General features: G+C 49.1%; 1 protein-coding gene across 1 annotated transcript; it reads left to right on the top strand.

The window, feature by feature from the left end:
* Positions 1-9,782: 9,782 nt before the first annotated feature.
* On the top strand, positions 9,783-11,299 carry IVL (involucrin). Its single transcript, XM_061185997.1, has 2 exons — positions 9,783-10,023; positions 10,276-11,299. The coding sequence occupies exons 1-2, from the start codon at positions 9,783-9,785 to the stop codon at positions 11,268-11,270; spliced, it is 1,236 nt and encodes a 411-aa protein (XP_061041980.1). The 3' UTR covers positions 11,271-11,299.
* The last annotated feature ends 1,132 nt before the right edge of the window (positions 11,300-12,431 follow it).

Genomic DNA, 12,431 nt, shown 5'->3' with positions numbered 1-12,431 from the left:
TATTTTGATGTGACGATATAATTTGCTTCACATTTCTTGTGCTTGAGTTCATTAATATTTTTGTATCTGTATAGAGCCCCCCACCTCAGTTTTTAAACATTTCAGTAATTGCCCTTCTACTCCATCTTTCAGGGACTTCAGCTATGCTTGTATTAGGCTGCTTGATATTTTCCCACAGCTCACTGAAGCATTGTTCCTTTTCTTTTAAAATTGTCTTTCTGTATTTCATTTTGGATAATTTCTAAGTGAGATAAGTCAGACAGAAAGACAAATACTGTATTTTCTCACTTATGTGTGGAATCTTAAAAAAGAAAAAAAAGCCTCATTGAGACAGAGTGAAGTGGTTGTTGCCAGGGACTGGGTGGGGGCAGATGGGGGAGGGAATAGGGGTAGAAACCACCAGTTACAAGGTAAATAAGCTCTGGGAATTTAATGTACAAAATGGTGACTGTAAGCAACAATATTGTCTTATTTATTTGAAAGCTGCTAAGAGAGTAGATCTTAAATGTTCTTACCATACACACAAACAAATGGTAATTATGCGATAAATATGTTAACTAAACTTATCGTGGTAATTACTTCGTAATATATATGTGTATCAAAGCATCACATTGTATACCTTAAACTTGCATGATTTTTATCAATTATATCTCAATAAAGCTGGAAAAAAGAGGAACCATTTCAATGGCAGAAAACTCAGGTTAGGAAGGTACAAACTGGGGAGACTTAAATGTCTCCTCTCCCCTCCACTCAACACTAGATCAATTGTTGTTTGCTTGGTTAAGCATTGGATGAAGTGGTTGGGTTACATTTAGGAGTCATGGACAAAAATTACAAACTGAATTTTTAAACTCTGATATCCTGCTGCACACACCAGAGATGCTTGTACCATGTGAGACCCAGGAAGCTGCAATGGCAAGTTAAGCATGGAAGATGGGGCTCCTTGAACCTCAGCCAGACTGAATGCTCCTCCTTCCCCAGTTAAAATAATACTATACTTACCCTGGCTCCAGCCCCCCTCCCCTTTCTTGCCTCCTGGAGGTGGGCATAGCACAGACCCTCCAGAAGGGCTGGGGCTGGCTTGGCTCTATTAGCCCCCAGTGCCTGCAGGGATGCCAGGACTGTCTCTCCTAGTCTCATCCCTGAATGCAGATTTCACACTTCTGTTTGGCCTCATGGCCAGTTAGCTCCACCTGCTGCTTGGAACTACTTAGAGGCAGGGGCAGAGGATGGCTGGAATTCCTGTATTGCTAGGGCTGGAGGCAGGGAGTGGAGAAGTGAAACTCTAAGCACAGAAATACCACCAAAAAGAGCCAGGGCAGACGCAGGAGGAAAAATGGGGTCCTGGTTTTGCTCTCTAAAGCTTGAGAATATTAATGGCAAGGAAGGAATGTTTACAAAGTCACATGATCACTACTGCTACAAAGAAGGAGAGACTACATAGGGGGTGAAATTTTGGAATATTTTAATCCCATCCTTCCTCTCACACAAGACTCCCTGAGGAGCCGTCTTCCATCTTGTCAGCAGCACAGACCCCAGAGGAGGGTCTATGGCTGGATCTTCAAAACAAAAATTAAGTTTCTAGACAGGCTTTTGGGATTCATGGCAGAGATCTAAAATCTTATACTTTCCAGAAAACAGTCTTAAAATAATCTGAGGGGTAAGAGGAGAAGGAATGGAAGAGGGGATCTTACATTGCCTGAGGTTAAGCCAGAGTTGATTGAGTTTATCCGGACTTGAATGCATTAAGTTTTCTCTCATCAAGAACAGTGACTAGATATTAGAGGTTAAATTTATTTATGGGAAAACACAGTTACATCTTTTTAACATGAGTAGACATTCCTTCCAGAAGTATTTACATAGGTGACAGATATATTGGACATGTTGAGGAGACCATGTGCCAAGTATGGTCCTAAGTATTGGGAAAGTCGAGAAATTAGTACAGTAAAGAGCTCTCCTCTCGTGAACTTACATTCTAGCGGAGCAAGCACACAAATAAAAACCATAAGTTCAAATGGTGACGAGCACTCTAATGAGATAAATAGCATGGTGGAGTGAGCGGTCTATTTTAGATAGGGTGGCTGGAGGAGCCATCTCAGGGAAGTGACATTTCGAGTAGAGGTCTGAATGAGGTGCAGAAGTAAGTCATGGAGATATTTGCAGAAGAGGTCTCCAGGAACAGAGAAGAAGTGGGAAAGTCCCAGCCTGGATCCAGACCTCCACAGGCAGGAGCAGAGGAGTGGGGAGATGGGGTTGAAATGAGCATGGGCTGTAGAGCTGTCAGGGGCTCGTGGACTTTGGTTTGTCAGTGACGACTTCTCAGCAGAGGAAGGGTAGAGTCATGAGTAGAGTTTAGAAGATGTTGGAGGAAGGGAATCAGCACTGGCTATTCTCCCATTTATCTGCTTCTCTTCCCTATAAGACTTTTTGAAAATGCTGTCTATTCTCACTGTCCCAAGCCCTCTCTTCTCATTCTCTCTTGAAGTCACTGCAATCTGGCTTTCATCCTCACCTCTGCCCTTGACTGCCTTTGTCAAGGTCTCCAATGGACTCCATGTTGCCCAGCCCAATGGGTGTTCTTGGTCCTCATCTTTACAGCATTTCCTCCAGTTGTTCATCCCTTCTCCTCAACGTCTCCACTTGTCTTCCGGGATACCCCATTCTCCTGATGGGTTTCTTACCTGCTCCTTCTCAGTTTGTCCCAGTTTTCTTGACTTGTTCCTTCTCATCTGACCCCTTGACACTGGAGTAATTCAGGGGATGGTCCTTGAACCTCTTCTCTTTACTATCTGTATTCATTCCCTTGATAACCTCATCCTGGCTCATGACTTCACATGCCATTTATACACTGATGATTTCCAAATTTATGTCTACCGCATGAACCTTCTTCCAAACTCCACTAGTATATCTAACTGCCTACTTGACAATTCTACTTGGGTGTGTCTAATGGGTATCTCAAACTTAACATGTCCCAAAGCTCACTGTTGATTTTTCCCACAAAGCCAACCCCTCCTGTGGTCTTCTCTATATCTGTTAAATGGCAGCTCCATCCTTAGTCAGTCATTCAGGCCAAGAATTTTTGAGTCATTGTTTGCTCTCACCTATACCTCACATCTAATCTGTTAGTGAGTATTACTGATTCTATTGTCAAAACATATCTATAATCTGACCACTTCTCCCTGCCTCTGCTACTGTCACCCGAGTCCTAAGCAGCTGCTATGTGGCTGTGGTTGCCTCTTACAGTTCTACCTGCTTCCACCCTTGCCAGAGAGATCCTTTTAAAGTAAGTCAGATGATGCCAATCCTCTGTGCAGTACTCTGCAGTGGCTTCTCATCTCATTCACTGTAAAAGCCCAAGTTGCTGCATGATTTCTCCCACTGCCCGGCATCACCCACTCCTCCACACTCACCTCTGACAGCTCTTTCCCTCATTCACACATGCCCAGCTATACTGGCCTCCTTGTTGGTTTCAGAACATGCCTTAGGGACATGGCCCCTGCTGTTCCCTCTCCCCCCACTTATCCTCACCTTGACGTCATTCCTTCAGGTTCTTGCTGTAGGCCTTTCTTGACTACTCCATTTAAAATACACAACATCCCCTCCCTGAGGGCTCCATAAACCTCTTCTTTGCCCTATTTTTCTACACAGTATTTCTAACACGCTTTATATTCCAGGTATGTGTTTATTTCACTTGCCACCTGCCTCCCACACTGGAATGAAAATTTTAGGAGGGTGGGGACTTTCACCTGTTTTGTTCAAGGCTGTACCCCTAAGTGTCTGGAACACAGGCACATGGGAAGCTCTCAATCTGCTCTCAATGGACAAAAGATCAATAAGGCAGAAGGTGATAAAGGGATTTCTAGCACAGAAGCACAGAGGTGAGTAAAGGTGAACTCAGGAGATGAGGAGATCTGGACCTGGCCGGGACCTGCCACTGACCCCCTGTGTGATCCCTGCCCTTTCTTCCTCTCTCTAGACTGTGTCATCCTTCGTGAAGCCAGGGTTGAACTTGATGACCGTGAAGGCTCCTCCAGCACCAGCTTTCTCAGATGTGGATCCTAAGCTGGGGAAGGAGCTAGTTTGGGGGTGCCTGGAGCCTGAGGCTCCTAGAAGAAGTACTGGAGGCTGGACCACAGGGGAGAGAAAAGGCGAGGCTATAGCTGAGCATGCAAGGACTTGCCTGTAAGAGGAAGACCTGGGCTCGCCTTTCTCCCCCAAAGCCTTCTGACTTCTCTCTCTCCTTCCTGCCCTGCCCCCCACACCCCACTCCAAGCAGGTTTTCTAGTAAAACCTGAGTGGCAGGAAAATAACTTTTCGGCCACTCCTGCAGTTTCCAGCTCAGGCGTCTTCTGGTTTGCAGCTCTCCAATCTTCCTCTGTGGCAACCCTGGACGCTGCTTCTCCGGTATCTCCGGTATCTATTGCACTTGATGGACATCCCTGCCTTTCCTGGTGGAGAGGCTGGCCTGGGAGCAGACACACCCACGCTTGCTCCACTTGCTGGCTGGGAGACCTCTGCTCTGAGCCGCAGCTGCTCATCTGTGAAGTGCAGAGGGTTAAATGAGATAGTGGATGAGGCTTGTTTAGCATCATGTCTGGTAAACAGTAGGTTTTGAAGGTTTGCCTCCTTTGCCTTCTCCCCAGGGAGACTCACAGCCCTGGTCTGTTCACCCCTGCATCCATGCCTAGGCCAGTTAGTTGTGTGCTCATGTGGCATGGCATTGAATCGTACCCATCGCTCTGTTCCTGTACCTGTCTTCCCATCAGATGGGAGTTTCCTGGGAGCAGGAGCTGTGTCCCCCTAAATCTGGGGCTTTCTGAGGTCAGGGGTTGTATCTCCCTGGGAGGTTGGGGTGGTAGTCAAGGCCCTCCCCAGTACACTGGCCCAACTGGGGCCCCAGAGACCAAGACTCGCCTTGACTCTGCATTGTTGTCTGGTTTGATGCAGATAGTAAGCCGGGAGGCACGTTTTAGGGAAGAAGGAAGAGGCACTCTTTGATACTCTGCACCAGACAGACCCATCTGGATGCCTGGAGCAGTTAGACAGCTTAATGACAGTCAAACAGTGCACAAATACAAAGAACAGGTGAGGTTAGAAAAGGGCCACATTGGGGCTGCTCACAGTGGGGCTGAGCAGGACCCCAGTAAGGCAATTAACTCCTCTTGGTGAAAGCCTCTTCTCCAGGATCAGGTGATGCCAATCCTCTGTATAGTACTCTTATGTTGCCCAGAATGTGATTTCCCAGGGAGCCCCAGGGGAGGGCATCCTGCCAGCTGGAGGAGAGGACACTGAACAGCTCCTTTTCTCTGCTACTGATAAACGTTCATGGCTTTGCCCCACTTTTTGCACCAGGGGCAGAACTGTGACTGTCTCTCCACAGGGATCAGATTCACAAACAAGAGCCAGCGATGGGGACTGAAATTGGGAACCAGCAACCCCATAGGCCAAGGAGGGGAAGCCAGAGGAAGACATAAGGAAGGCAACCAGGGCACATCAGACAGGCCAACCCAGGAGCCTGGAGAGGAAGAATCAGCCTCTTGGCCCTTTCTTGGTCTTCTCCCCCTTCTTGGAGCAGCAGATGGGCATAAAAGACAAATGAGGCACGGAGGTCAGGTTCAGGAGGCCATGGAGGAGGAGAGTGAGGATTCTGGGCCTGTGGGAAGGTGACCAGTGCGGGCTGCAGATTGTGAGATGATGTAGGCAACAGTGCGCTGAGAAGAGGAGGAGGCCTCAGGGGATGGAGAGGAAGTTAGTGGCCTCAGAGGATGGAGGTATTGCCTCTTCGGGAAATAGCCTAGTCATGGTGACCCAAGGTGGCAACGTGAGTCCTCCTGGTCCAAGTCTGCCTCTCAGGACCATCTGCCCTCATCCCGCCCCTTATGAAGGGCTGTCCTCATCTTCCCTCTCCCCGGGCAGTGAAATTCGTGACCCATTCCTCCTGCCCCCACAGCTAAGCAACAGTTCGAGAAAGTTGTTTCATTCGGAGAGTTTCTAGCTCTGCAAGAGAAAGAGCCAGGGCCTCTCCGAGCTGGGGATGAGCTGACGTCAGGGCCTCCGCATGTGTCACGGGATATGAGCTCATCCTCATTATCCTGGGCGGGGGATGCACAGCTACCCGGCCTCTTCATGTGGGCCTGTGGGGTCACTCGCACAGGCACCGAGAGAATCTCCCCTGTACACATGCCTGTCTGTGCCCCAGATGGGGCAACCTGAGGGCAGGGCATGGGGCCTCTGAGCCCCTAAAAGGCTGGGGCTCCTCCAACCCCTCCCCTGCACACACACACCTCAGCTCCATGCTTCACCCTCCTCACCACACCCTAGCTTTACCCAGCAGCCAAAGGCTCACACACACTGTCTTCCCTGCAAAGCTCTCATTATGCTATGAATCAGAGGGCGGGAGGTAGATCTGGCAGATACTAGCCCTTGGAAACCCATAAGACCAGTGTGACTACCTGGAGCGGGGTCTGCTGCCCTGGGACTGACTGTCATGAGCTGGGGAGGGGCAGATTCCTCCTGTGTGATGTCAGCAGCAGAGCACAAGGCATGGGTGCCCATGTGTGAGGATACTGGGTCGGTTCTGCTTGGGGGAGGGGGATGGCAGGGGGCAGGGTGGAGAGGGCTTTCCCAGCCCCAGAAGATGGCCATCCCTGTGCTAAGGGGGAGAACATGTGAGGCCCCAGCTGGGCTCAGGGACCAGAGAGGGCATGAGCAGAGGGTAGTAATCTGGAGGCAGGAGTCCCTCCATCTGTCTTTCCAGACTAAGCCCCAGGAGCATGGCAAAATTAGCACTATAAATAGATCTATTGGGGGCTGGGAGGGAGGTAGGTGCCTGTGAGGAAAACTATGGGGAAATCAGAATGCATCTCGAAGTTAGCTCCAGAAATGAGTATTTTCCTTGATATTATTCTAATATTTCTTTTTTGATTAGGTTGTGAAGAAGAGAGTTCAAATGATGTTCATAAAATAAGCTATTAACCAATCATTAAAAAGAAAGGCAAGTCACAGTTCAGTTTTGTTTATACACACACACAAACACACACACACACACACACACACACACACACACACACAACACTAAAATGCTCAATGGTAATTGTCTCCAGGTGGTGAGATGCACTGTTCTTTCATTCCTTCGACAAATGTTTATAGAGCACTGATTATATTCGACGGTTATGACAGGTTTTGGGGACATAGTGGAAAACACACCAGGCAAAACTCCTGCCTTTTAGAGCTTACTTTCCAATGGGAGATATGGAAAATAAACAAGTGAACAAAAGCATATAAAAGGGCCCTCAATTGTTCTTAGTGAAATGAAGTGAACCAGGGAATAACTCTCTAGATGGGGTCTCAGGGAGGCTCTCTGGCAGGTCCCCACATTTACAGTGAAGCTGAAAAACACAGAGAGCCCCTAGAGGTGGGGAGCACTGGGCTTGTCCTAGTAACTGAGGACCCTCAGCAAGGGTCTTTGAACCCGAGGCAGTGGTTTGGATTGTATTCCAGGAGTGTTAGGTCATCATCAGCACCGGGGAGGGACAAGCAAGCTCTAATCCCCACTCTGAAAGCTGGCTTAAGCTATTTTTAGAGAGTAGTTTAGAGAAAGTAATGGATGATCTAGTTTTGATTTTATACCTTCATGCATTTCCACAAAACATTGTATGAAATGTTTGTTTTATCACCGTAAGAAGCAATCCTTATTATTTAATTTTTATATATTATGTATTTATTTTAAATATATATATAGATTTATATATTACAGACTTAGAATGGTCCATGCCTTGGAGTTTTGGTGAGCATGGCATTCTTGGGAACTTCTGTAACTACGGCCTTCAGCATAGGGCCTGGATAGCCCCTAGCACATGGTAGCCCCTGCAAAGCCTTCTGCTTGACTTTTTGGGCCTAAAGTTGTCAGACTCAACCCTACCCCATCCCAGGACAGAGTTTATTTCCACACAGAATGGAGTTATAGATGTGTTTTGAGAGCAGATGGGTTGTGGGCTAGTGGCCAAGAGCACCCCCCAACAGCCCCACCCCTTCATGAAAAGTGATTCCTCCCACCTTTACACAACATCTCCAGACTGGACATCCCAGAAAGACATATAACTTTCTATTCTGTGTCCTTGGAAATGAATCCCACAGCCTAATAGTGAGGGAAAACCCATTTTACAGGTGGAGAAACTGAGATTCAGAAGAAAAGCTTGGCTGAGGTCACAAAACAAGAGGAAAAGGGGACCAGGTTCCTGAGAGGCCTCCCTCACCTCCCTGTGCCCAGGTCACGAGTATCACAGGAGTGAATGAGCCCCCAGAGCCCGCTGACCAGGCAGGAGCTGTGTGTCCCTGCGAAAAGGGGCCCTGAGGGGTTTTTTGCTTAAGGTTCCTATGATGAGTCAGGAAGGGGCTAGAGGAAGTCGACCAACTGGAGCGGTGAAACCAGTCCATCTCCTTCACCTTGGGAAAGAGCCCAGGCTGGGGAACAGTATAAAGGGCATCCCGGCCCCTGCTCGGCTCAGTGCTCCACTAGAAGCTTCTCCAGCCGTCCTCACCGTGAGTCAGGTAAGTGCTAGCTGGCAGAACCAAGGTTGGGACCGGGGGCCTCCCACAGGCCAGAACATGGCTGGGGGTGGCCAGCCAGGTGGGTGCAGGTATCACTTGTGTGCTGGATTCAACAAGACTACTGTTCTTCTAGGAGGGCTCAGGTCACTGTGCTGAGGGCTAGGTGCCATGGTATGGAAACACAGAACAGACAGCAAGCTCCTCCTACCCCATACTTTTTTGGGACCGTATTTTAGAGAGAGAGAGAGAGAGAGGCAGAGAGGCAGAGAGACAGAAAGAGACAGAGAGAGGAGTAAGATGGGGATGAAGGGGAAATATGGCCAATTTCTCTCCTAAAACTGATTGATTTGGGCTGACTGTGATTTTGCCTTCTTTATGGAGGCAGGGTGTCCGGGGACATGCTTGTAACTCTTGGCTGTGCTACCAAAGGGAGAAATGCAGCATGGGGAACACTTTCTATTTGGAGAACCCAGGCTGAGCAGGGGCAGGGAAACCCAGCTTAGAAGTAGGAGACTTGAAAGAAACAGCTCCAACTCTCAGCAACCTTCCAGTCCCCTCCCACCACCACCAGCTAAAGCTCAGATGGTCAGGAGAGAAAGCAGCTCTGGAGCTGAATAGGCCAATCTGTTCATTTTACAGAGGAGAAATCTGAGGTCCAGAGGGGCTAAATGACTTGTCCAGAACCACACAGCATTTCACTGGGAGATTTAAGCCGAGATCACATCATGTGACTCCAGTCCAGGGCGTGCACCCTCACCTCTCAGATCCTCTCGGGATGGGCTACTGATTTTCCAGGACTCGGGAGTCCTGCAGGAGATCTTTCTTTTTCTAGCACCTTCCCTCTTCCTGTCATAATCCCAGAGCTCATCTCTCTTCTTTGTATGTGAAGGTCAGAAACAAGGGAGAGACAAGGATAGGCAAGGGCAGGAGGTGAAGGGGTACCCAGCCCACCTTTGCAGAGCACCTCTGGAGAGAGTCCTCTTTGTTGGCTCTTGGGAACAAGAGGTTCCCAGGAGGGCCTTTCCCTGCCCCTCTCCATTCCTACCCTTCACTCTGCTGCTTCTGGGGAATGATAGCCCAGCGTGGGTGGGAGAGTACCCCCACCCAAGGGAAGAGGGGATGCTGAGAAACCAGGCGCTGCTGCATATTTCCAGGGGTTCATCTACTTCCTAGCCTTCAGTTAACCCTCTGACCCCTCCTGTTTTTCAGGTTGACCTAAAGCAGCTTCCAAGATGTCCCAGCAAGGTACTCTGCCAGTGACCCTGCCCCCTGCCCTCTGTAAGGAGCCCTTCAAGCCTGTTTCTCCTCCCACCAATATCCAGCAGGAGCAAGTGAAGCAGCCAACTCCACCGCCTGCCCCATGCCAGAAGGTCATCCCAGGGAAGGATCCCTTGGAGCTCGGGGAGAAACACACAACTCCTGTGAAGGAGGTGCCCGAGCAAGAGTGTAAGCCACAGCAACAGGAGCCACAGCATCCGGAACAGCATCCGGAACAGCATCCGGAACAGCAGCAGCAGCAAGAGTCACAGAAGCAAGAAAAGCATGTAGAACAGCAGCAGCAGCAGCAGCAGCAAGAGTTACAGAAGCAAGAAAAGCATGTAGAACAGCAGCAGAAGCAGCAAGAATCACAGAAGCAGGAAAAGCATGTGGAACAGCAGCAGCAGCAGCAAGAGTCACAGAAGCAGGAAAAGCATGTGGAACAGCAGAAGCAGCAAGAGTCACAGAAGCAAGAAAAGCATGTAGAACAGCAGCAGAAGCAGCAAGAATCACAGAAGCAGGAAAAGCATGTGGAACAGCAGCAGCAGCAGCAAGAGTCACAGAAGCAGGAAAAGCATGTGGAACAGCAGAAGCAGCAAGAGTCACAGAAGCAAGAAAAGCATGTAGAACAGCAGCAGCAGCAGCAGCAAGAGTCACAGAAGCAAGAAAAGCATGTAGAACAGCAGCAGAAGCAGCAAGAATCACAGGAGCAGGAAAAGCATGTGGAACAGCAGCAGCAGCAGCAAGAGTCACAGGAGCAAGAAAAGCATGTAGAACAGCAGCAGCAGCAGCAAGAGTCACAGGAGCAAGAAAAGCATGTAGAACAGCAGCAGCAGCAGCAAGAGTCACAGGAGCAAGAAAAGCATGTAGAACAGCAGCAGCAGCAGCAGCAGCAGCAGCAAGAGTCACAGAAGCAAGAAAAGCATGTAGAACAGCAGCAGAAGCAGCAAGAATCACAGGAGCAGGAAAAGCATGTGGAACAGCAGCAGCAGCAGCAAGAGTCACAGAAGCAAGAAAAGCATGTAGAACAGCAGCAGCAGCAGCAAGAGTCACAGGAGCAGGAAAAGCATGTAGAACAGCAGCAGCAGCAGCAAGAGTCACAGAAGCAGGAAAAGCATGTAGAACAGCAGCAGAAGCAGCAAGAATCACAGGAGCAGGAACAGCATGTGGAACAGCAGCAGCAGCAACAGCAAGAATCACAGAAGCAGGACCAGCATGTGCAACAGCTGGAGCAGGAGAAGAAGGTCTTGGGCCAGCGGCTGGATCAAGAGCCAGCAAAGAAAGATGAGCAACTGGAAAAGAAAGGGGAACAGCTGCTGGAGCAGCAGGAGGGGCCGCTGAAGCAGCCTCTGCTTGTCCCAGCTCCTGGCCAGGTCCAAGAGACCGACCCAGTCCAGCCACTGAAGGGAGGAGTCTTGCCCCCTAAAGAAGCAGGAGGTGTAGTGTCCCCCAAACATATGTAACCACCCCCAGGGTCCCAGAGGCCCCTGGAAATCCCACACAAGTGAAGAGAGAACCAGTGGCCTGGCTTACCTCCAGTCCCCAGCCTGGGTGGCCCACCTTATCTGTGAACCTGCCTGACCCTGTCCTTCTGCATGTCTCTTGGATAGGGCTTGGGAAGGGAGGGGAGCTATTGCCAAGCACCCACCCCTGATGAGCCCAATCCCAACCTCAGGTGGCCAGAGCCTCTGCTTGAAGAGACAGAGACTACAGCAACTCTGACTGCATCCCCACTACTATTGTTGAATCTGTGAGTGCATACAATAATACAGAATAAATGTTGGAAGGCCTGGGATCCTGTATTCTCTTTGGCTTTTTACCCTCTGTTGGCTCACCATATAAAAACCTGTGTGGGGGTTAATGGTTGCAAATGACTCTTGGCCAATTTCCAAAGGAGGACAGACATTTTGACCCCTTTCTAATTCTGCTCCCCAAACCACTCAATACATTCAACAGCTTCTAAAAATGAAATCATAACAACACCAAAAGAAAACAAAACAACTTCATTCATGCACCTGAAAGGAGCACTTAGCAGTCATGAAACAACTTCATTCATGCACCTGAAAGTAGCACTTGGCAGTCATGAAGAGGAGATAGGTTATTCTGGTTGGGGGAAGAGGATCTATTCATCTCAGTTCAGCACTGCTTTACATTATACCCACCGAGCCCAATCCTAGCCCATGGCCAAAGGCACAGGGAGGGAGTGGAGGCTCCACCTGGGTTCTGGTCCCTGCCCAGGTTTTCTCTCCATAGAATGTCCTCATGGTTTCCAAGAGTCTTACTAACTGCCTCCATGGTTAAGGAAGACTTCAGGAAAGCAAAGAAGCAGAACTGGGCAAGATGGGGAGAGGAGAGACTCCTGGGACTGGTCTCTGAAGGAGAAAGTGACAGTGTCACTAAAGGAAGTAAAGACTGGGCCAGCTGGAATCATGGAAGCCAAAGTGCTGAATAGCCTGGAGAAATACAGATCCAAGGTCACTGCAGTGGTTACCCTCCCTGACATTTCTGTAGCCTTTCCTGCTATCAATCACATCAGGACATGGGGGCTCTCTCCTTCCTGGGAATCACCTGGCTCTAACTATTTAACCACATCATCTCAGGCAGGTTGTCTCAAGTTACCCAAA

Source organism: Eubalaena glacialis, chromosome 3 (assembly GCF_028564815.1).
Source record: "Eubalaena glacialis isolate mEubGla1 chromosome 3, mEubGla1.1.hap2.+ XY, whole genome shotgun sequence".
Classification (NCBI taxonomy): Eukaryota; Metazoa; Chordata; class Mammalia; order Artiodactyla; family Balaenidae; genus Eubalaena; species Eubalaena glacialis.
This window is presented reverse-complemented; position numbering and strand designations above follow the sequence as displayed.